The following is a 26266-nucleotide window of genomic DNA, read 5'->3' as shown; positions in this document are numbered from 1 at the left end:
GGGTGCTGCCATAGAGTTACATTAGAAGTGCCCATCCAAGAAGGCTCAAGGTCATTGGCCATAGATAAAATGACGTCAAATCATGTTATATCTACAGTAGCTTTGATTGGACTGGTCATGTCAACATCATACTTTCAAAATCTTAGCTAGCAAGCTGGCAGTCATCATCATGAATCAAATCTCCTTGCAAATGCTTTTTAATCCTTTTCATATGAAGAGAAATAATGAAGAGAAATTATAGATAAAACGTATCGGTGCTCAGACAAGGCTCCGCTGATAGCCAGGTGTAGCAGTGGTAAGGTATTGGGACTGCTGTTGACAGCTTTATGTAGGCCCTAACAGTTTGTGTGCACTGTTTGTCACCGTTATAGTGTAATGAATGTGTTGTGTAATGGCTTTTCTGGCATGCATCAAAAAAATGTTTTGGGGTTTGCCCCATCAAAATGTGCATGCTAAAATCGCCACTGCTAACGTCATTGGTGCTATAGATGGGACACATTCCCCATTCAAAGACCCTCTAGACCAGGGGTGTCAAACTCAAATACCCAGTGGGCCAAAATGTAGAAACCTGAACAAAGTCGCGGGCCAACATTAACAAATGAACTTTTAATATGGACCCAAACAAGTTTGCTTTAACATTGAATATGGAACAAGCATCGCTTATTACCATACAATATATAAATTAATAGTGGAGACATGCAAAATCGAATTTCAAATGAAAAAACACATCAATGGCATTCATTTATTAAATAAATAAAATTTAAATAAAAATGTATGCCCTTTTCTATTTGCAGCCTTCTGATTTAATACCAAAATAACTTTTCCAGATGCGTCGCAGCTCTCATCCACAGCGAGGGAGAACGCAACAAAATATTTTCCCTTTTCCATCAGTGGTCATACAGATGGTGGCAAGACACAATGTGCGATCAGCTACTGTGTTCCTGCTCAGGCTCACGCGTTGAAAATGCTTGCTTTTTCTCTGGGCATACGAGGTCACAAACTTTCATCATGCACTTTTTCACGAACTCTCCCTCATTAAAGGCCGGCTGATTTTGCGATCTCTGCTGCCACTATATAACTAGCCTTTACACAGCCTCACTTTGTAGTGGCTTTTTTGAACATAATCTGTTGTGAAACCAAACTTCTTTTCATCTCCTCTACTTTCTGGCTCCTTTGAGTCATGTCCATGTCCTTGTAGCATGGTGTTTCGTTTCATAGTGTCGTCTAATGTTGTACTCCTTACTTACAGCCACGTTGACTCTACAAACAAGACAAACAGGTTTGTCTTTTACATATGTAAACAGATATTCTGCCTCCCACTTGTCCAGAAAGCTCCTGTTTTCTGCCTTTCTTTTCGCCATTTTTGGGAAGGATAGCGCGCTGACAGTTGTAGCGTCTATGTTGCTATGACACTGCCACAGAGGAAGGGCGTTTCTGAGTCCTGGCCGAATTGGCAGCGCGAAAACAACAGCAGAGCATTATGGGATTCGTAGTATTAGCGGTGAATGCGCTGTATAATACCGGCGGGCCAGCTCTAGTAGTAATTTGGTATTGTCTCGCGGGCCAAATATAATTACCCCACGGGCCAAATTTGGCCCGCGGGCCAGAGTTTGACACCCATGCTCTAGACCAAATGGAGACTACATGAATAGAACATCCTTTCACAGCATAAACAGGTAGCTATTGAATACTGTAGCCTACACTTTCACCAAACCAAATCATTTTCAGAAACAGTCATTAAATTCAATGATCTTCCTTCCTTCTTTTGTCAGATGATCTCTGACTACCATGGGGTTACAACTAAACATAGAACAAACACATTATTACCCGTGTTGTCATGAAAAGCACTCTAGGAATTCAATCAATTATTATTCATCTGACATAGGCTATGGAATGATCCTACCATTGCAATTGTGGCACAAATTACATATTAGGCCATAGCCTTGACACTTAATATCACCAGCGTTGCAATAAATGTGCTCTATAAAGTGAAAGCATTATTACTAAATCACCCATGTGTGTAAGCTAGGCCTATTAGATATTGGAACCATGCCACTTCACTTGCGCATTTACTCTGTGTGCAATTTTTTTGCCAGTCTCCCACTGGCTTTTGCAGTGGGGGCTGGATTACTTTTTGGGGTAAATATGTGAACATATTCGTTGTATGTTGTTACAATTGTTTGTTGTTCTGGACTTATGAAATATCAGGCTCTGTCTTTTGACTCCGAATCTATTGTCTTTTCTGTCATCGACATGAGGACCTTTTTGAATGTTGCGTGCACACCCCAGTTGTCAGATCAACCAATTTGCGCTTCGCTTAGCCTAATAACTTAAATGAGAAGCAGCCGTTCTGTAACCAAAAAATCCTGGAGTCCCTCATCTGGTTAAGACAAGCCGGATATGTTTAGGAAATCCTGAATTTGTTAAACAATCTTTCTGGAATACCCCTCTTATCTTGGACTTGCCAATATTGCAGACCCTAGCTATGTCCCCACTCTCTGAGGGTGTCTCAGGGAGAGTTAGAATATGCGAAGAACACATTTCCTATTCACACATGCATATTAATACACACGTGTAAATGTGTGAAATAGGACAAATATAGGCACCCACCAAATTGTTATTTATTATTATTGTCAGGTAAGTGGTAATATAATCTCGGGCCCACCTATAACCTTAAATTTCACAATTTCAACAATTCGGTTTAGGGAGGAGAAGTATGAGATACAAAACTAGCAGAAGTGCCAGAACCACTTTAGTAAATCCACCCACCTCTTTCCACATGTCTATGAGCCAAATGTCCTCTGCCCTTCCAAAACTCAAAACATGCTCAGTGCAGGTGAATTCTGATTTGTCCTAATATCCAGTGACACAAAATCAGCACACAGGAACAATAGTTCCTCGTTATTCGTCACATCCCACAGTCTGGTGACAGATGTAACGATACCAATTATGTTACGTAAGTCTGTCCACGAGAGGTAAGGTGTAATAATATGAGTATCTGTTCAATGAGGAGAGATACCTTTTGGAAATTCATCCACCCGAACAATCATTTCATTGAATGGTGTTGTCTATAAATTAGTCTCTTGTGATAATGAAAAAGCATTGGTCAGGAGGGGGTGCACCTACACCTGGCAATTTTGAATTTCGTAAGGGGAGGTCTTCATGTGGCCCCGAGACTTGGCCCGAGAGTGTCTCAGAGGAGAGGGTGTGGACTTGTCTGCTACCCTGCCAGCTCGCTGCAGGCCAATGCTCACGCAAGATTTGGTGTTGGGTTGGTGAGATTAAACATTAGTGGTTGTTCATGGAGTTACTGGATGAGTATGGCTTCTGTTACTACCATACCGTGTAGCATTATTGTTAATATTGGTTGCATTTTCATTTATACCTTCTGTTTCGTTATGAGTCATTGTGTTCTGTTGGGTTCTGTGTGTGTGCGTGTACGTTTGTGTCTCAGGGAGTCCAGCGCACCAGGCTGGCTTACAGCAGATGGACACTGTGCTGCAGCTCAATGGCCTACCAGTGGAGCAATGGAAGTGTGTCGACCTTGCTCACGCATTCAGGTAGCCTACAGTCCTACACTGTCCGATCTCCCTTTGGGTTTCACCTGTCCTGAACATACAGTACATTAGGGCTGACCCGATTTTAGTCGACTAGTCGATTGTTTGGTCGATAGGCTGTTGGTCGACTGAGATTTCTTTAGTCGAGCAGTCGCAATATTTATTTTATATATATATATATATATATACACTGCTCAAAAAAATAAAGGGAACACTAAAATAACACATCCTAGATCTGAATGAATGAAATATTCTTATTAACTACTTTTTTCTTTACATAGTTGAATGTGCTGACAACAAAATCACACAAAAATTATCAATGGAAATCAAATTTATCAAAACCCATGGAGGTCTGATCTTGGAGTCACACTCACAAATTAAAGTGGGAAAAACCACACTACAGCTGCATCTAACTTTGATTTTAATGTCCTTAAAACAAGTCAAAATGAGGCTCAATAGTGTGTTGTGGCCTCCACGTCCGTATGACCTCCCTACAAAAGCCTGGCATGCTACTGATAGACGTGGCGGATGGTCTCCTGAGGAATCTCCTCCCAGAGCCTGGGACTAAAGCATCCGCCAACTCCTGGACAGTCTGGTGGTGCAACATGGCTGCTTGGTGGATGGAGCGAGACATGATTCCCAGATGTGCTCAATTGATTCAGGTCTGATGGGAAGGCGGGGCCAGTCCATAGCAATCCAATGCCTCCTCTTGCAGGAACTGCATGACACTCCAGCCACACATGAGGTCTTAGCATTGTCTGCGCATTAGGAGGAACCCAGGTGGCCAACCACACCAGCATATATGGTCTCCACAAGGGGTCTGAGGATCTAACTCCGTAGCCTAATGGCCAGTCAGGCTACCTTCTGGCGAGCACCATGGAGGGCTGTGCGGCCCCCCCCAAAGAAATGCCATCCCACACCCTGACTGATCCCACCGCCAAATCGGTCAGTGCTGGAGGATTTGCTTGCAGGCAGCAGACGTTTCTCCACGGCGGTCTCCAGACTCTGTCACGGTCTGTCACATGTGCTCAGCTGTGAACCTTTGCTTTCATCTTGAAGAGCACAGGGCGCCAGTGGCGGAATTTGCCAATTTCTTGGTCGTTTCTGGCAAGAATGCCAAACAGTCCTGCACAGTGTTGGGCTGTAATGCCAAACCCCCACCTCGTGGACGTCGGGCCCTCCATACCACCCTCAGTCTGTTTTCTATGAACCGTTTGAGCAGACACATGCCACATTTGTGGCCTGCTGGAGGTCATTTTGCAGGGCTCTGGCAGTGCTCCTCCTAATCCTCCTTGCACAAAGCGGAGTATAGCGGTCCTGCTGCTGGGTTGTTGCCCTCCTACGGCCTCCTCCACGTCTCCTGATGTACTGGCCTGTCTCCTGGTAGCGCCTCCATGCTCTGGACACTACGCTGATAGACACAGCAAACCTTCTTGCCACAGCTCGCATTGATGTGCCATCCTGGATGAGCTGCACTACCTGAGCCACTTGTGTGGGTTGTAGACTCCGTCTCATGCTACCACTAGAGGCCACAGGGATAGCACAATCCATTACTGTAAGACGTGATACTGAAATTGTATATGGTTATATTAATTAAAAACAATGGTGCAACATTGATAAATCTAATATTATTTTATAGCAAATGCACTTTCTCCCGCATTGGATACGGTCGTTGTCCGCGGTTCTGAAACATATTCTTTCGTGCGCCGTAGAATTTGCACCTTTCCCTTTGTTGCTATATGCATAATAGAAAAGTTAACCAGCATTTTGGGATTGAGAACAATTTTTTATTTAACTAGGTAAGTCAGTTAAGGACAAATTCTTATTTACAATGGAACAGTGGGTTAACTGCCTTGTTCAGGGGCAAAATGAAAGATTTTTACCTTGTCAGTTAGGGGATTCGATCTAGCAACCTTTCGGTTACTGACCCAACACTCTAACCACTAGGCTACCTGCCACCCCAAATTCAGCAGAGGCAGCAGAGACGAGGAGCAGCCCTTCCTTAGCCTAATTGTCTAAGAAAATTGAGAGCATAAACCCTGATTTAATTAGGTCTATAATCAATAGCCTAACTGTTAAATGGGCCTGGCTTTATAAATCATCCATATACAGTCCATTTGGAAAGTTTTCAGACCGCTTGACTTTTTACACATGTTCTTACTTTACAGCCTTATTCTGAAATGGATTCAATTGTTTTCTACATCAATCTACACACAATACACCATAATGAAAAAACAAAAACAGGTTTTTAGAAATGTTTACAAATGTGTATTAAAAATGTCAAACTTAAATTTTCAATTTACAAAAGTATTCAGACCCTTTACTCAGTACTTTGTTGAAGCACCTTTGGCAGTGATTACATCCTCGAGTTGTCTTGGGTATGACGCTACAAGCTTGGCACACCTGTATTTTGGGAGTTTCTAACATTCTTCTCTACAGATCCTCTCAAGCTCTGTCAGGTCTCTCCAGAGATGTTTGATTGGGTTCAAGTCAGGGCTCTTGCTGGGCCACTCAAGAACATTCAGAGACTTGTCCTGAAGCCACTCCTGCATTGTCTTGGTCATGTGCTTAGGGTCGTTGTCCTGTAGGAAGGTGAACCTTCAAACCAGTCTGAGGTTCTGAGCGCTCTGGAGCTGGTTTTCATCAAGGATCTCTCGATACTTTGGTCCGTTCATCTTTCCCTCGATCCTGACTAGTCTCCCAGTCTGTGCCTCTGAAAAACATCCCCACAGCATGATGCTGCCACCACCGTGCTTCACCGTAGGGATGGTGCAATTTTTCTTCCAGATGTTTATGCTTGGCATTCAGGCAAAAGAGTTCAATCTTGGTTTCATCAGACMAGAGAATCTTGTTTATCATGGTCTGAGAGTCCTTTAGGTGACTTTTGGCAAACTCCAAGCGGGCTGTCGTGTCTTTTACTGAGGAGTGGCTTCCGTCTGGCAACTTTACCATAAAGGCCTGATTGGTGGGGTGCAGCAGAGATGGTTGTCCTTCTGGACGGTTCTCTCATCTCCACAGAGGAACTCTGGAGCTTTGTCAGAGTGACCATCGGGTTCTTGGTCACCTCACTGACCAAGGCCCTTCTCCCTTGATTGCTCAGTTTGGCAGGGCCCAGCTCTAGGAAGAGTCTTGGTGGTTCTAAGAATGATGGAGGCCACTGTGTTCTTGGGGACCTTCAAGGCTGTGGAAATGTTTTGGTACCCTTCCCTAGATCTCTGCCTCGACACAATCCTTTCTCGGAGCTCTACGGACAATTCCTTTGACCTCATGGCTTGGTTTTTGCTCTGACATGCACTGTCAACTGTGGGACCTTATATAGACAGGTGTGTGCCTTTCCAAATGATGTTCAATCAATTTAATTTGTAGAAATATCTCAAGGATGATCAATGGAAACAGGCTGCACCTGAGCTCAATTTCGAGTCTCATAGGAAAGGGTCTGAATACTTTCCAAATGAACTGTACTGTATATCTACAGAAATAAGACTGATCTAGCTTATGTTGCCTGTTTGAGTGTTTGTTTAATAGACTACTGATTCCGTGAGCACCAAGCCTCAAGCAAAGGAAAAATATCTGATAAAGCAATTTCACAGATTCTGCTGTTTTTATTCTTTGCTATGCTGTTTTTCATGAGAACAGACTGGTATTACTTATAACAGACATAAAAATTATATTGTAATCGAACAGCATCTGTTCACCTCGTTCCTATACCCTCCCTTTTCTTGATCTGATTACAATTATTATTATTATGATCATCATTATAATTATTAATGTCGTTATCGTTAGTAGGCTTTGTAAAATAGCTGTAACGTTCGTTCTCCTCCTCGTCTGAGGAGGAGCATGGATCGGACCAAAACGCAGCTTGTGGAGAATACATGTTTGATTTATTTTAAAGAAAATGAAACGAAGAACACTGACAAACTATACAAAACAACAAACAACGTCAACAGACCTGAACATGTGAACTTACATATAACGAAGAACGCACGAACAGGTACAGACTAAACAAACGAAACAGTCCCGTGTGGTACAAACACTGACACGGAAGACAAACACCCACAAAACACACGTGAAACCCCGGCTGCCTAAGTATGATTCTCAATYAGGGACAACGATTGACAGCTGCCTCTGATTGAGAWTCATACCAGGCCGAACACACAAAATCCCAACATAAAAATCACACATCGACAACCCACCCAACTCACGCCCTGACCATACTAAAATAAATACAAAAACTAGGGAAAACAGGTCAGGAACGTGACAATAGCCTTGTATAACCACCATCAAGCCGTAGGCCAAAGAGCGTGTCCTGTTTAGTTTTAATACCTTAACTAACTTAGGCCTATATTTAAATATAGGCTACTATATCAATCAATCAATCATTAATTCATTCAAGCCATCACACAGCATATGAGACATTCATGCTTTGAAATCAAATCAAGGATTTTATTTTTAAAATGAAATAAGGGGGCTTTGAATAATTAGTCTAAACAATAACTAAACCAGAATTCACGAATGCATGCAACAGGTTTCGTCTGCTGTAATAAAGGCTTTATATATTTATTTATTTTCATTAGAACAGACTCTGTGGTACACTTATTTATTTAGTGTTGTGCATACTGTTCCAAATGGTCAGAAAGAATTATAATATTGTAATCTAACAGCAACTGTTTGGCACACGTAATACTCACGCAACTCTTGATCCTATACTTTCCTTTTTCAGAATCTCCAGTAGTTTCCACAACTAAGTCAAATGTCTTCCCCTTCCCTCCTGAGCAACGAGTAAACATTTGCCCGTTTCAAGTTTATTTTTCACGTCCTCCGCATTCATTTTGCTCTCATGTGTTACTGTGTTCGGAGTTTGTTATAACCAATTTATTGATGTGAATATGATAGGCTATAGATCAGGCCCTGTTGGTCACATGCATGTGATGCTTACATGTTTCACGTAAAGAGAGCAAGGGTTGAGAGAATAGGCAATGTTTTTGAGGGATAGGGAATGGATTTGGTAACAAGTTTTCAGTCAGAAACAAGTAAGAAACTAAATGGCTGTAGTGATGTTGCAGCTTCAGCACAGACAGCGCAATAATCACTTTCTGTGCTGTGGTGCCTTTTAACTGGCTTTTCACTCCAGTCACACGGGCACTCGTAATTTTTTTAGCACAGTTTGACCATCGGTCTCTTTCTTGAGTCGTCATTTTGTTATTTAATCAAACAGTGTGCTTAAAGCATCAGACAAGCTCAGTGCATATGTAGTTGAATTTATTCAAACATATGGATATGGAATATGGAAATATGCATTTAAACATTTAGACCAATCAATTGGTTGAAAGAACAGGATGACTCTCGGTCGACCAAGATTTTTTGTTGTTGTCAGGGACAGCCCTACAGTACATACACTGCAACAGGTTCTCTCCTATCAAATGTGTTGTCTGAATCAACTGTCCTCTCCGTTCACAGAAACTGCCACAATGAGATCACTGTAGTGGTATGGAGGACCCTACCTATCATGAAGCCGTATTTTGAGGGCCTGATCCACAGACCATCTTATAAGGCATCTGCCTACGACACTGTGGTGTCCCCGGTGGGGAAGAAACGAGACAAGACCCCGCCTTTGCTGACCCACCCCGCCAATGGCAGACGGAGTGGACGTAAGCAAGGGCTGGTGTCAGAGGGCGGCCTTGGATCCTTGTGGAGGGACAAGCGAGAAGACAAGGGAGAGTACTACAAGGGACAGGAGCCAGACTACGGGACTACTAAGATGAGGACTCGGACCCTCAAAGGCACCCGGGTGACCTCATCAAATGGTGACAACTACATTATCCTCTCCCCTGTGGACCCGGGAAGCCAGGTGATTGTATAGACTACATTATCCATGGAGCTCAGCAAATCTTTTTGTGACTCATAGGCTGTATTCCCAAATGGCACCCTATTCCCTATGTAGTGCACTACTTTTGACCAGAGCCTTATGGGCCCTGGTCAAAAGTAGTGCACAAATTAGGGAATAGGGTGCCATTTTGAATGCAGGCTTAGGTTTAGCGCTCACTGTTCCTCTCTTGATTCATATTCAGCTTATGTTTACTCAACGTATGTAGTTCTGTCCTTGAGCTGTTCTTGTCTATTGATGGTCTGTATTGTGTCATTCTGTATTATGTTTCATGGTTTGTGTGGACCCCAGGAAAAGTAGCTGCTGCTTTTGCAACAGCTAATGGGATCCTAATAAAATACCAAAATTATACATGTCACCGCATGCACCACCGTCCATACTGTAAACTGTAGACCTTTAACCCCCTTGTCATCTTCTGACCTCACTAGACGGTTTTAATGCTTTTCTACTTCTCAGATCTTGCATCCCATTTATCAAGACCGGAATGGTACACTTGGTAAGCAACTTTGATAAGATTAACTTACCAGATTTGGTAACACTTTACTAAACACTTTAAAAACGTAAGCTTGCAGGTATAATGCTTTTTAACGCTTGTTAAAAGCATGTATGAGGCTTATAATACGTATTTGTTTGGGTAGTGAAGCTGCTACTTTTAATTTGGCTCTATACTCCAGACAAGACGAACTGGCAACAGACAGGGAACACAGGAGACAAAGGGTTGTGAGACAGTGGATAGTGGAATATATATGGAGGGAACGGGGCAACAGAAGACAAATAGCAGAGGGGCTAAGGATCTTGGAGATGGGGAAAGAGACGATAAAATGGAGGGACAGTTTTCTGGACTCTACCCAGAGGTGCAGATCCCAAGTGGACAGCCATCCCCTCTGCCCATGACGCTAGCGGGGAGCAGGGGTCCGATGGCGGTCCACCTGTCGTCGGTACCTGGAGGTGGTCTGAGAAGAGCGGCCTGGGCTTTCTTCCAGGTATAGCGACAATGAAGGACAAACACCTGGGCAGAAGGTGTGCTGACATCTGCCTCTTTCTCCGGGAAGAGCGGGGGATGATAACCTAGTGAACACTCAAAAGGCGAGAGGGCCGTAGCAGAACAAGGAAGTCTGTTGCGAGCATATTCCACCCACACGAGTTTCTGGCTCCAGGTGGTGGGATTAGTGGAGACGAGGCAGCGTCTCCAGGTCATCTCCAGGTCCTGATTGGCTCGCTCCGACTGGCCGTTGGACTGGGGATGAAAACCAGAGGACAGGCTGGCCGACGACCCAATAAGGGTGCAGAACGCCTTCCAGAACCGGGAAGAGAACTGGGGACCGCGATCGTAGACCATGTCGACCGGCAGTCGATGGATCAGGAAGCCCTGCAGCACAATGAGCTGGGCCGTCTCCTTAGCTGAGGGAAACTTAGGAAAAGGAATAAAATGGGAGGCTTTGGGAAACCGGTCCCCCGCCACCGGGGTACGGCTGGGAACACTGTGCCTTGCAGACCAGACTCTCGATTCCCCAGACAATAGCAGCCGCTAGAAGGGAGGATGGTCTCGGGGTCCGAGGGTGTAGTAGCGGGGCTGTAAAGACGTGAGAGCACGCCAGGCTTCACATTCTTGGACACCGGGCGGAAGGAAGCAGTGAAATGGAAGCGAGTGAATAACAGGGCCCATCTCGCCTGCCTGGAGTTGAGGCGCTTGGCGGTGCGGAGATATTCCAGGTTCTAATGGTCCGTCCACACCAAAAATGGCTGTTCTGCCACTTCTAACCAGTGCCTCCACTCCTCCAACGCCATCTTGACACTGAGTAATTCTCCTTTTCCCACATCGTAGTTCCTCTCGGCGATGGGAAAGGAAGGCGCAGGGATGCAGCTTCTGGTCTTGGGCAGAGCGTTGGGACATGACAGCCCCCACTCCGACGTCCGAGGCTTCGACCTCCACCACGAATTGTTCAGTGTTATTTAGAATGGAATATGTATGTGTTTATGCAACAAATGTTAGTGCATCGTATTTTCCAACATCCAAGTGCCAACACTGCCTAACATTATGCTCTAACTAGAAAAGCAAACAGCTTTGGGAAACGAATAAAGTCTGCTAGTGAGCCAGACGGGTGACGTTAGCTAGCTAGCTAACAGTACACTTTAGCTTAAGACATATAGCTAGCTAGCTAGGTAGGTTAACAACGTTTAAGATCACACACGTCACATAATGTTAGCTAACGAGCAAGCCTGCTAACGTTAGCTAGTTAAACAACAATGAACAAAGTGGCAACAATGCCACAGTGCTGGGAGCTAACCACCAGGTCCAATGTTAGCTAGCTAACATTAGGCTCTAACTAGAAAAGCAAATGGCTCTGGGAAACAAATAATAAGCTAGGGAGCCAGCCAGCTAACGTTAGCTAGCTAGCTAACAGTACACTTTAGTTTGAAATGAAACCACTTTCTGTCAAAATTATAAATGTGTAATATCTGAAAATGTAGCTAGCTATCTTACCTGTACATCAACATGCTTCTCCCTGTCAGGAATGCCATACCATGGTTGCCCTTAGTTTGAAGATGTAATCCAGAGACAGGTGTTTTCTCCATCTTTAGCTATCATACACTAATTCCACTGATTTCAAAACTTGATCCCCCAGAAAATGGAGAGCAACACTTATGCAGCTCCACTACACAATACATTTTTTTTTAAAGCCGCGTTCGACAGGATTACCAACACAGACTGATGAGCTCAAATAGACAGACGCCTTCAATATGGCAGACCAACCCGAACTCCTCTCTCGGCATGTCCAGCCCACTCATTATCTCAGCCAATCATGGCTAGAGGGACGGTTGCTAACTTTTTCTGGGGCTTAACCAACAAGGCTCGTAATTTAACAATTTTATTCGTATCTACTGATGGCATACAAGTTTGTTATTAAGGCACATTAAAGTTCACATGTTCGAGAAGGCATTTCTGCCAAAATAAACGCATTTTGATCAAAATATTTTTTTTTACGTTCAAATGGCTCTCCTGTGAAGTCGTGACTTGTGACATACAGTGGGGAGAACAAGTATTTGATACACTGCTGATTTTGCAGATTTTCCTACTTACAAAGCATGTAGAGGTCTGTAATTTTTATCATAGGTACACTTCAACTGTGAGAGACGGAATCTAAAACAAAAAAAATCCGAAAATCACATTGTATGATCTTTAAGTAATTATATTACATTTTTCTTTGCGCATAGACATAGTTTTATATCAGCAAAGAGCAGATACTTAATATTTGTACAGAATCCTTTGTTTGCAATTACAGAGATCATACGTTTCCTGTAGTTCTTGACCAGGTTTGCACACACTGCAGCAGGGATTTTGGCCCACTCCTCCATACAGACCTTCTCCAGATCCTTCAGGTTTCGGGGCTGTCGCTGGGCAATACGGACTTTCAGCTCCCTCCAAAGATTTTCTATTGGGTTCAGGTCTGGAGACTGGCTAGGCACTCCAGGACCTTGAGATACTTCTTACGGAGCCACTCCTTAGTTGCCCTGGCTGTGTGGTTCGGGTCGTTGTCATGCTGGAAGACCCAGCCACGACCCATCATCAATGCTCTTACTGAGGGAAGGAGGTTGTTGGCTAAGATCTCGTAATACATGGCCCCATCCATCCTCCCCTCAATACGGTGCAGTCGTCCTGTCCCCTTTGCAGAAAAGCATCCCCAAAAATGATGTTTCCACCTCCATGCTTCACGGTTGGGATGGTGGTTTCTGGGGTGTTACTCATCCTTCTTCTTCCTCCAAACACGGCGAGTGGAGTTTAGACCAAAAAGCTCTTTTATCTCATCAGACCACATGACCTTCTCCATTCCTCCTCTGGATCATCCAGATGGTCATTGGCAAACTTCAGACGGGCCTGGACATGCGCCTGCTTGAGCAGGGGGACCTTGTGTGCGCTGCAGGATTTTAATCCATGACGGCGTAGTGTGTTACTAATGGTTTTCTTTGAGACTGTGTCCCAGCTCTCTTCAGGTCATTGACCAGGTCCTGCCGTGTAGTTCTGGGCTGATCCCTCACCTTCCTCATGATCATGATGCCCCACGAGGTGAGATCTTGCATGGAGCCCCAGACCGAGGGTGATTGACCATCATCTTGAACTTCTTCTATTTTCTTCTATTTTTCTAATAATTGCGCCAACAGTTGTTGCCTTCTCACCAAGCTGCTTGCCTATTGTCCTGTAGCCCATCCCGCCTTGTGCAGGTCTACAATTTTATCCCTGATGTCCTACACAGCTCTCTGGTCTTGGCCATTGTGGAGAGGTTGGAGTCTGTTTGATTTGAGTGTGTGGACAGGTGTCTTTTATACAGGTAACGAGTTCAAACAGGTGCAGTAATACAGGTAATGAGTGGAGAACAGGAGGGCTTCTTAAAGAAAAACTAAAGGTCTGTGAGAGCCGGAATTCTACTGGTTGGTAGGTGATCAAATACTTATGTCATGCAATAAAATGCAAATGAATTACTTAAAAATCATACAATGTGATTTTCTGGATTTTTGCAAAATCCAAAAACTGCAAAATCGGCAGTGTATCAAATACTTGTTCTCCCCACTGTATGCCTAGTTTCCTGAATAGTGTCACAAATTACGCAATGTACATGGGACAATATTTTTAAATGTCAATAGCTCCAAATTTCAATGACTTAAAAACCTTAAATCAACTATACTGTAAATTGTTGAAATTAATTTACAAATATTGAAAGCATTTAATGAGACAACTAAAAGATGCCAAATATGAAAACATTATCCCATTTACATGGTGTAATTTATTGACGGTCCTTAACTATCCCCAGAGATAGGCTATCCAAAGTCAAACCAACTTTGCCACAGTTGCTCACCAGCCGGCTGAAGCTAATTGGCAAAATGATTTGGCTAACTCTTCCCACCTGCAAACAAACACAAGAGACACTCACATCAAACCACACCCCGAAACAACTGACGTTTGAATTCAGTCATGGCTGCTAGCATTTCTTAATGAACCAAATCTAAATATCATACCCCCCAAAAAAATGTATACTCCCCTGTGAGAGGTTAGCATGTCTTGGGAGTATGATCTTTGTGCCTCAGTAACTTTCTCACGCATCATTATTCACGATTCATTAATGATTATCCGTAATCAAGGCAGCATCCACATTAATGTAGACGTGTTCAGAAACAATTATATTCTTACTTACAATAAAAGTGACTCCAATATATTATTTACCATTCTTTTCTATTGGGCACAACATAACCTCAAACACAACTAAAACAAACTGCAAATGCAAGTTTGTAGAGTCACAAGCTTGATGAAGTCATTGCGTGCTATAGGAATATGGGAACAAATACTAAACATTTCACTACTTTAATACTCATGTGAATTTGTCCAAATGCTTATGACACCTTCAAAATGGGGGGACTAGATAAAGTTGAAGTCGGAAGTTTACATACACTTAGGTTGGAGTCATTAAAACTCATTTTTCAACCAGTCCACAAATTTCTTGTTAACAATCTGTAGTTTTGGCAAGTCGGTTAGGACATATACTTTGTGCATGACACAAGTAATTTTTCCAACAATTGTTTACAGGCAGATTATTTCACTTATAATTCACTGTATCACAATTCCGGTGGGTCAGATGTTTACATACACTAAGTTGACTGTGCCTTTAAACAGCTTGGAAAATTCCAGAAAATTATGTCATGGCTTTAGAAACTTCTGAAAGGGTAATTTACATAATTTGAGTCAATTGGAGTTGTACCTGTGGATGTATTCCAAGGCATACCTTCAAACTCAGTGCCTCTTTGCTTGACATCATGGGAAAATAAAAAGAAATCAGCCAAGACCTCAGAATTTTCTTTGTAGACCACAAGTCTGGTTCATCCTTGGGAGCAATTTCCAAACGCCTGAAGGTAAGGGTGTTCATCTGTACAAACAATAGTACGCAAGTATAAACACCATGGGACCACGTAGCCGTCATACCGCTCAGTAAGGAGACGTGTTCTGTGTCCTAGAGATTAATGTACATTGGGGCGAAAAGTGCAAATCAATCCCAGAACAAAAGCAAAGGACCTTGTGAAGATGCTGGAGGAAACAGGTACAAAAGTATCTATATCCACAGTAAAACGAGTCCTATATCCACATAACCTGAAAGACTGCTCAGCAAGGAGGAAGCCACTGCTCCAAAACCGCCATAAAAAAGCCAGACTACGGTTTGCAGCTGCACATGGGGACAAAGATTGTACTTTTTGGAGAAATGTCCTCTGTTCTGATGAAACAAAAATAGAACTGTTTGGCCATAATGACCATTGTTATGTTTGGAGGAAAAGTGGGAGACTTGCAAGCCGAAGAACACCATCCCAACCGTGAAGCACGGGGGTGGCAGCATCATGTTGTGGGCAGGGGCGAAAATCTGATATCAACCTTGGAGGGGACAATTACATTAAATTTTCTCAAGAGCAATTCCTGAGGGGGACACCAAAAGTAGTGCTGTAACACATAGTATACGTTGTTATATGTTAAATGTATATTGAGGAACCATAATTCCTACAACTGGATAATTGATAGGTACAGTAGTTAACTGAAGGGTTTTCCCAACTTGTTCAAATGTTTAAATCATTATAATTCTACTAATAATAATAGTTATAGCAGTGCTCCTTACCAGTCCAGTATGTATGCAGGTATTCGTACTTACAACCAGCAATATCAAGAAAGGTCAGTAGGTGACAATGGTACTGTACACTGTATGGGTGTAGTTTTCATAAATACAATGAACATGGTGTGATCACATCTAAAATAATCTCCATTGAGAACCATCACAAAGTTGGTCTCCGTATTGAATTGACCTTTTAATTTGACTTTTTCTGATACATTTATATAGTCATTAAATATGTGCACCTGGCCTGAGTCTACTACAATATCTTTGCAAGAACAAAAAGCTTAAAAYAAGTACAGTTCTAAAAGCAAAATAACTACTTCAATGAAAAACCCAAATAAATCAAACAAAATATCCTTCAGTCAGTGTCTCAACTCTTCAAACAGCAGCTATGGACAAGTATGTCGCACAAAGTATKCTATTTTAAATAAAATAACATGAAATAAATAATTTGTAAGTGTACTGAAAACTACTAAACAAAAGAACAAATATCAATTACAGCAGGGGTTCTCAAACAGGGGTCCATGGACTAATTGCAAGRGGTCCGTGAAATAAAAAAGTGTAATGAATGTAGTCAGTACCACAAGGTTTCCAGTAAGTTTACATATAATATAGAGGGGGTGGAGGTCCCTGAGGACCGCTCAAAACCTTGCCTGCCTTGCCTCAAAATATGCAGGGGTTCCAGTACCCCAAAAAGGTTGAGAACCACTGCTATACACACTACTGAACAAAAGAACCGAGCATATGTTTGCGGGTTTCCTCAACAACACATCAGTTGCCACTTTCGCAATGCCCTCGCCTGTTGTCTCCGACACCCTGTATAGCCCAATAAACTCCTTGTGAGGGACATGGTCATGGTCAACATAACGCAGACAGACATTCTCCTGTTCAGCACCAGAGACATCTTGAGTACCATCAACAATTAATGAAAATTGTACAATCGGARGAGACCTAATCTCAGCTGCAATGCCTCGAATGACTATTGGCCATGATGTTCAGAATTTCATTCTGTGCTTTGGGACCTGTGTACATTGTGGTACGCTCTGTTAACCACTTCAGTGAAATGGGATCATCCTCTTCTGCCCTAAGTTTCAAAAGCTGGTATAAATTCCCACTGTCATCCGTGTGGCCTCTAAAGGCTTGTCCCTGTCTTACTACATGCCGCACCGAACTAACAATTTTCATCAAGCAATGCCTTGCGTCATCCTGCTGTTTACCCCACGCGCTGGATAACTGGACACTGATTGGATTTAGCTGGTGTGCTGTTACAATTACAAAGTGGCGGTGGGTTTGGCAGTTTTGATGTGCTGTGAATTTTTCAATGGCTTTTCTCCAGTTCCTAAATCCTGCACTAATGAAGGCAGCATCTGCTCTTTGGCCAAAAGATGGCTGGCTTGAAAACCCTTGGCTACAGTGAAAACACAACACTTCTTTTATTGATGGATTATAATGTAGCCAGGGGAAATCGCGAAACCATCTCTCTTGAAACKTCAACACTCTGTTGGCAAGAGTTTGCGGTTCTATAAATTGTRGGTGTGGCTGATATGGTTTTGTGCCATCACTGTGGTAACTGGACAATGCTGTGCCACTGTCCCCTATACTGGTGCTGCTGGCAACAAGGGTGACACTTGCGTCCTGCCGTGGCTGTGACACTGTCCTCTGAAGTCTCTCTCCCTGGCTCTTTCCCTTTCATCACCCTAACTGACTCACAGTCTGTCTCCTAGAAAGAAATAAGGTGTTTGCCGTACTCCTAACTACCGGTACCCAAAACTACACAATTAATCACAACAGCAATACCATTGCCGTAAACAAATCTTAGTTTAGTCACCAGTTTAAGTTGAGAGTGGGGGTATCCATGGCATTTTCCAATTATGTCCCTATTTTACAAGTCAAAAAAATTGAGAACCTTTCATAATGTTGCCAAACAAAGACTCAACAAACTTACCTGAGACTCCCTGTCTCTGCCAATCTGTCCCTGCATATCTGTCCCCAGCTCTGCTGTCTGTGTGCCATCTGTTGCCTGCTCTGCCTAATGACATCATTGTGAAACATTCCATTAGCATTTCACTTCTTCTTATGAACATTTTATCAACTAGTCTTTGAGATATTAGGCTACTAGAGTTCTTACTATGCGTTTTGGTGTACTGACAAATACTCTGATGTCCGTCTTCTTACTTTTTTCTGCCATTTTTCTACCTGGCTGGCTGGCCTAGCTGCACACACACACATTTACACCACATGCTGCAACCTTTTGTAATTTTAATAGTTTGTTTCATATTGGCTGGCTTCCAACAATAGCTGAATTTGTAAAGCTAGCGAGCACCAATTCCGTTTCTGTGTGTTTGCTATAATCTTTGCTACCTGGTTAAATAAAGGTGAAATAAAAAAAATAAAAAAGAGTTCACTAGCGACAATTTATCTTTTGCAACGAGACCATTTATATATATTTAAGACAATGGTAGAAGAGAGTGTAGTTCTGTTCTGTTCAGTTTGGACTTCAGTTCATCGCTAACCTTATCACAGGGACATCGAAGCACTACAGCTGCATGCTGATCTTGGAATAAACTGACGATAGCAAAGATTCCATCTTTGACGACGCCACATAAATGGAATAGGTACTAGCTAGCTGATAGTTAATGTTTGCTTTAGTTTGCGCGCTAGCTCTGCAAATTCAGCTAGTGTGTGAACCCTGCCAACATAAAAATAAATAAATAACATTGCTATGGACCTGCTATGGATTGACTGGATTAACCTCACGTCAGTTACGTACATGTCCCTTTCGGACAGTAATACGAAACCTCTATTACCTTGCCAGCTAAAGAACTGGCAGTGGATCAAACCATTGTGAGGCAAAAGGCGGGGGGGTCGCAATCTTTTGAAACTTAAAAACGCGCTATTAAGTGTCTATAACCAGCACAAGTGCTGTTCATTGCGTATTATTAATATTATTGAAATTACATAGTTATGTTTACAGTGATATATTGGGGGGGACAAATCATATTTTTCCCAAGATGGGGGGGTCGTGTCCCCCCCGTCCCCCCTGGGATTTCCGCCTATGGTTGTGGGGGTGCTTTGCTGCAGGAGGGACTGGTGTACTTCACAAAATAGATGGCATCATATGGAAGGGAAATTATGTGGATATATTGAAGCAACATCTCAAGACATCAGTCAGGAAGTTAAAGCTTGGTCGCAAATGGGTCTTCCAAATGGACAATGACCCCAAGCATACTTCCAAAGTTGTGGCAAAATGGCTTAAGGACAACAAAGTCAATCTCAATCCTGACCTCAATCCTATAGAACATGTGTCGGCAGAACTGAAAAAGCGTGTGCGAGCAAGGTCGCCTACAAACCTGACTCGGTTACACCAGCTCTGTCAGGAGGAATGGGCCAAAATGCACCCAACTTATTGTGGGAAGCTTGTGGAAGGCTACCCGAAAAGTTTGACCCAAGTTAAACAATTTAAAGGCAATGCTACCAAATACTAACTGAGTGTATGTAAACTTCTGACCCACTGGGAATGTGATGAAAGAAATAAAAGCAGAAATAAATAATTATCTCTACTATTATTCTGACATTTGCCAGCAGCATACCACCCTGCATACCACTGCTGGCTTGCTTCTGAAGCTAAGCAGGGTTGGTCCTGGTCAGTCCCTGGATGGGAGACCAGGTGCTGCTGGAAGTGGTGTTGGAGGGCCAGTAGGAGGCACTCTATCCTCTGGTCTAAACAAAGATCCCAATGCCCCAGGGCAGTGATTGGGGACACTGCTCTGTGTAGGGTGCCGTCTTTCGGATGGGACGTTAAACGGGTGTCCTGACTCTCTGAGGTCATTAAAGATCCCATGGCACTTATCGTAAGAGTAGGGGTGTTAACCCCGGTGTCCTGGCTAAATTCCCAATCTGGCCCTCAACCATCACGGTCACCTAATAATCCCCAGTTTACAATTGGCTCATTCATCCCCCTCCTCTCCCCTGTAACTATTCCCCAGGTCGTTGCTGCAAATGAGAACGTGTTCTCAGTCAACTTACCTGGTAAAATAACGGTAAAATAAAAAATAAAAATAAAAAATGTCACATTCTTAAAATAAAGTGGTGATCCTAACTGACCTAAGACAGGAAATCTTTACTAGGATTAAATGTCAAGAATTGTGAAAAACTGAGTTTAAATGTATTTGGCTAAGGTGTACAGTTGAAGTTTACATAACTTCCGACTTCAACTGTACATACAGACAAGTGCTTTCATTTCTAAATGGTAAAACAGATAAGTATGAAAACACCCTCAAATAAAAGGTGACATTCTATATTGTCGCTTCATATGAACATTTTATCTCAAATCCAGAATACTGGAGTTTAGAGCCAAATTAAATGTTTTATCTTCACTGTCTAAATAAATACGTAGGGGAGTGTACTGTACAGTATGTTAACTCTATGTATATTTTTCTGAGAGGATATTGTTGCATTCATGTTTTACCAAAACAGGTAAGATTTATCAAACTCACCCAAGCGGTGGACTTCAGAAGGGCAATGGCTTTCTACAGGACACTGCTAGCGGGCTACAGGCCACAGGCTTATCTTCTCAACGCTCCATCATCAGTAAGACGGCTACCATGCTGCCCCCATCTGGCTACCAACCCAGCTATGGCAATTACCAGAACTGCACCATTGTCCAGTCTCATCTGCCCTACTCCAATTACGGAACCTACGTCACGCTGGCGCCTAAAACCCTCATCTTCCCTGTCTTTGTTCAGGTTGGCTCTTTTGTTTTATTAATTTGTGTTATTACATGATCATGTTTTTCTAGAGCTGACTGGTGGGTCTGTTGGTGTTGTTGCTGTCAGTCATATTTGTCCCTTGGCTGAACTGATCAGATGCATGATTGGTGTGTCTGGATGAGAAGCAAGTAGAAGACTATCAAACTGACAGCAGGGTAGTGTTTGAGGTGACGTTGTAGCAAAACATATCAAATTGTTGTGGAACGCAAAGCGAAAACGATTGTTTCTTATTTGACAAGTTCCAACAGTACCTCCCCATTTGATTGTTTTCTTCCTTTTCGGGCCTAGTGAACATGACCCAGCATTAGTGAGATTCATGATTGTGATGGTGTAATGTTATTTAGCATCCAATTTAAACTCGACCTAAGAGGTTTGATTTCAGAGAGATAGACAAAATCATATCCTGTGTGTCTAACTTGGTAGAGCATGGTGCTTGCAACACCAAGGATAGTGGGTTGATTCCTGCTGGGGCAAACCATACAAAAAATGTATGCACGCATTACTGTAAGTCGCTTCGGATAAAAGAGTGTACTAAATGGCATATTCAGTATATATGATATAAAATCATGCATTATTAGCACAGTGGTGTTTACTGGTGTGTTCTCTCTTGTAGCCCCTGGAACTGTGTAGCGAGCGAACACTTCTTCTCTCAGAGGAGATGATCCTGCATGAGAGCCAGTACATGGTTATCAAGGTACAACGTCCTTTCTCTTCTGTTGTGTTATTTACGCTGACACTTCACATTGTTGCTCTTCTACCTGTGTAATTACACTGTAATGACATAGTTAGATTATTACATAATAGTTTAGCCGTAGCTTTGTAATTGCACAGCAATGAAGTTGAGTGGTTCTTGTTTTTACACCAGTGGAATAAGGAACATTCCCTATTCTTCTTGTGCATTTAAAAAAAAAGCTAAACTCCGTTTCTATTGAATTATAACACAACTACTGAATCACCATTGTAATACCAAGTAACTTAATGTTAGAATAATGATCACATAAGCTATGCACAACAATTAACATTGACATTTCCTACAAATACGCCTTTTATTATTTAGTCTTGGAATTTGCTAAATAGTTATATTTCCTACATTATTGGTCTGCCTTTGCACCAGAGTCATTTTTCAGCAGAAATGTACATTTTCTCTGTCAGGTTTCTAGTTTGCTCCAGTGACACCCCATAGAGAGATGCACAACCATGCAGTATTATTAGGACGGATTAAACATTACCTGGTAAAAGCCAGATCCATATCACTGAACAATGTATTAGAAATGGAATGCTATGACTGTGTCCCAAATGCCATCCTATTCCCTATGTAGTGCACTACTTTTGACCAAGTCACGTAGGGCATTGGTCAAAAGTAGTGCACTATAAAGGGAATATGGTGCCATTTCGGATGGAATGATATGGGTGTCTTTAATGGTGATGTATGATACACAGAACTTGATATAGTTTCTTCTCAGATACAGACTGACGGTTTATGATAAAGTAATACAAATGTGTGCTGCCTTTTCACCAAGAAGAAAGGAGATGGCTGGATTTGATGTGTCTTACAGTAAACTCAGCAAAAAAAGTTACGTCCCTTTTTCAGGACCCTGTCTTTCAAAGATAATTCGTAAAAATCCAAGTAACTTCACAGATCTTCATTGTAAAGGGTTTAAACACTGTTTCCCATGCTTGTTCAATGAACCATAAATAATGAATGAACATGCACCTGTGGAACGGTCGTAAAGACACTGACAGCTTACAGACGGTAGGCAATTAAGGTCACAGTTATGAAAACTTAGTACACTAAAGAGGCCTTTCTACTGACTCTGAAAAACACCAAAAGAAAGATGCCCAGGGTCCCTGCTCATCTGTGTGAACGTGCCTTAGGCATGCTGCAAGGAGGCATGAGGACTGCAGATGTGGCAAGGGCAAAATCCGTACTGTGAGACGCCTAAGACAGCGCTACAGGGAGACAGGACGGACAGCTGATCATCCTCGCAGTGGCAAACCTCATGTAACAACACTTGCACAGGATCGGTGCATTCGAACATCACACCTGCGGGACAGATACAGGATGGCAACAACAACTGCTCGAGTTACACCAGGAACGCACAATCCCTCCATCAGTGCTCAGACTGTCCGCAATAGAGAGGCTGGACTGAGGGCTTGTAGGCCTGTTGTAAGGCAGGTCCTCACCAGACATCACCGGCAACAACGTCGCCTATGGGCACGAACCCGTCGTCTGTGGACCAGACAGGACTGGCAAAAAGTGCTCTTCACTGGTGAGTTGCGGTTTTGTCTCACCAGGGGTGATGGTCGGATTCGCGTTGATCGTCGAAGGAATGAGCGTTCCACCGAGGCCTGTACTCTGGAGTGGCATCGATTTGGAGGTGGAGGATCCGTCATGGTCTGGGGCGGTGTGTCACAGCATCATCGGACTGAGCTTGTTGTCATTGCAGGAAATCTCAACGCTGTGCGTTACAGGGAAGACATCCTCCTCCCTCATGTGGTACCCTTCCAGCAGGCTCATCTTGACATGACCCTCCAGCATGACAATGCCACCAGCCATACGCTTGTTCTGTGTGTGATTTCCTGCAAGACAGGAATGTCAGTGTTCTGCCATGGCCAGCGAAGAGCCCGGATCTCAATCCCATCGAGCACATCTGGGACCTGTTGGATCGGAGGGTGAGGGCTAGGGCCATTCCCCCCAGAAATGTCCGGGAACTTGCAGGTGCCTTGGTGCAAGAGTGGGGTAACATTTCACAGCAAGAACTGGCAAATCTGGTGCAGTCTATGAGGAGGAGATGCACTGCAGTACTTAATGCAGCTGGTGACCACACCAGATACTGACTGTCACTTTTGATTGTGACCCCCCTTTGTTCAGGGGCACATTTTTCAATTTCTGTTAGTCACATGTCTGTGGAACTTTGTCTCAGTCTCAGTTGTTGAATCTTATGTTCATACAAATATTTACACATGTTAAGTTTGCTGAAAATAAACGCAGTTGACAGTGAGAGGACATTTCTTTTTTTGCTGAGTTTACATTTTATGGTCCTTATTGATTTAGTTTATAATAACTTTTTATTAGCCGGCATAGTCCACTGAGTAACACTTGCCACTGTTTTCCAGGCAGTCCTGGAACAGTATTTTAGGCATATTGTCTCAGCTTAGCTTTGCTTCTCTTCAACAGTGCGCAGATGTATGTATTTCATGGTTCTGTTATTTTATAAAATTTTATACTATACATTACTACAGTCAGGTCCATAATTATTGACACCATTGATAAAGATGAGCAAAAACGACTGCATAAAATAAATATAACAAATACTGTGCTATATTGCATGCATCAACCACAAAAAGTGTATTATTTTATACTACTACAATTTCTTAGAGACAGATTTTGTTTAACAAGTAGTAAAAAAAAAATCTTTAAAAGATAGGGTTGGCAATAATTGACTCCTGTTTTCAGTAATCCAGCACCCTGACAGCACTGAGCCTTTTTCTAAAATGTTTTATGAGATTAGAGAACACTCTAAACAGAATCTTTCCAGATCCTTGATATTCTTTGTCTGTGCTTATGGACTGCCCTCTTCTACATTCAAACCACAGGTTTCAATGGGGTTCAAGTCCGGAGACTGAGATGGCAAAAGAGTATGAGTCATAATGTCCATTAAACCTAGCGGTCAAATAAGGAAATAGTTCCAATGGTTTTTCCACCATTCATTTTTCCCATAGGGGATTTTAGAAACTCTTAAAATAAGGGTTGTGTTTCGTGTAGGCTTACCCTGGCGTGACATTTTGATAACCGTGTAAATCTTTCTAGTACAAGCTGACTTTCATCACGTGTTCTCTTTATTTTCAAACTTTCCCGCAAGTTATTTTGGCTGCTGTATTTAACATTTAGCAAACAAGAGCAAACTTGCATCCCTCTTCGAAAAGTCTATTAGTATAAGAAAGGCACTCACTTCCTCATGCTCGTTGTGCAGTATGGTAAATCTACACACAGTAACCTATAATGACAAAGCCAAAACAGGTTATTCAAAATGTTTGCTAATTTATAAAAAAATAAAACATACCTTATTTACTTAAGTATTCAGACACTTTGCTATGAGACTTGAAATTAAGTTCAGGTGCATCCTGTTTTTCCATTGATCATCCTTAAGATGTTTCTATAACTTGATTGGAGTCCACCGGTGGTAAATTCAATTGATTTGACATGATTTGGAAAGGCACACACCTGTCTATAGAAGGTTCCACAGTAACAGTTGACAGTGCATGTCAGAGCAAAAACCAAGCCATGATGTTGAAGAATTGTCCGTAGAGCTCAGAGACAGGATTGTGTCAAGTTACAGACCTGGAGAAGGGTACAACAAATGTCTGCAGCATTGAAGGTCCCCAAGAACATCGTGGCCTCCATCATTCCTAAATGGAAGAAGTTTGGAACCAACAAGACTCTTCCTAGAGTTGGCCACCCGGTCAAACTGAGCAATCGGGGGAGAAGGGCCTTGTTCAGGGAGGTGACCAAGAACTCGATGGTCACTATTGCAGTGCTCCAGAGTTAATTTCTAGAGATGGGAGAACCTTCCAGAAGGACAACCATCTCTGCAGCACTCCACCAATCAGGCCTTTATGGTTGAGTGAACACTGGTCAGTAAAAGGCACATGACAGCCCGATTAGAGTTTGCCAAAATTCACCTAAAGACTCTCAGAAACAAGATTATCTGGTCTGATGAAACCAAGATTGAACACTTTGGCCTGACTGCCAAGCGTCACATCTGGAGGAAACCTGGCACCATCCCTACGGCGACGCATGGTGTTAGCAGCATAATGCTGTGGGGATGTTTTTTAGCGGCAGGGACTGGGAGACTAGTCAGGATGGATGAAAAAATGTATTAAGCGAAGTACAGAGAGATCCTTGATGAAATCCTGCTCCAGAGCGCTCAGGAGATCAGACTGCTCACCTGCCAACAGGACAACTACCCTAAGCACACAGCCAAGACAACGCAGGAGTGGCTTCGGGACAAGTCTCTGAATGTCCTTGAGTGGCTCAGCCAGATTTGAACCCGATCGAACATCTCTGGATAGACCTGAAAATAGCTGTGCAGTGATGATCCCCTTCCAACCTGACAGAGCTTGAGAGGATCTGCAGAAAATAATGGGAGGAACTCCCCAAATACAGGTGTTCTAAGCTTGTAGCGTCATACTCAAGAAGACTCATGGCTGCAAAAGGTGCTTCAACAAAGTACGGAGTAAAGGGTCTGAATACTTTTTCATTTATTTATTTGCTATTTAATTTTTTTCAACTGTATTTAACCAGGTAGGCCAGTTGAGAACAAGTTCTCATTTACAACTGCGACCTGGCCAAGATAAAGCAAAGCAGTGCGACACAAACACAGAGTTACACATGGGATAAACAAACRTACA

The 26266-nt window shown here is 42.7% G+C and overlaps 1 protein-coding gene and 1 long non-coding RNA gene across 3 annotated transcripts in view; one reads left to right on the top strand and one right to left on the bottom strand.

Annotated features, from left to right (window-relative positions):
* rgs3b (regulator of G protein signaling 3b) overlaps nt 1–26266 on the top strand; it is a 102405-nt gene that overhangs the window by 33342 nt on the left and 42797 nt on the right. For both annotated transcript variants that reach the window (XM_024003170.2, XM_024003171.2), the window contains 5 exons: nt 3455–3560; nt 9015–9405; nt 9898–9937; nt 20562–20830; nt 21468–21548. In XM_024003170.2, the coding sequence (XP_023858938.1) occupies nt 3455–3560; nt 9015–9405; nt 9898–9937; nt 20562–20830; nt 21468–21548 (887 nt within the window). The remainder of the gene's footprint in view (nt 1–3454; nt 3561–9014; nt 9406–9897; nt 9938–20561; nt 20831–21467; nt 21549–26266) is intronic.
* On the bottom strand, nt 17820–18875 carry LOC139028824 (uncharacterized). Its single transcript, XR_011481044.1, has 3 exons — nt 18814–18875; nt 18214–18298; nt 17820–18114 (listed from the first exon to the last, which is right to left on the bottom strand). It is a non-coding gene; the product is annotated as an uncharacterized lncRNA (long non-coding RNA).

Source organism: Salvelinus sp. IW2-2015, linkage group LG15 (genome assembly GCF_002910315.2).
Source record: "Salvelinus sp. IW2-2015 linkage group LG15, ASM291031v2, whole genome shotgun sequence".
Lineage (NCBI taxonomy): Eukaryota > Metazoa > Chordata > Actinopteri > Salmoniformes > Salmonidae > Salvelinus > Salvelinus sp. IW2-2015.
Note: the sequence above shows the minus strand (reverse complement) of the source record. Positions and strands in the feature narration are given on the sequence as shown.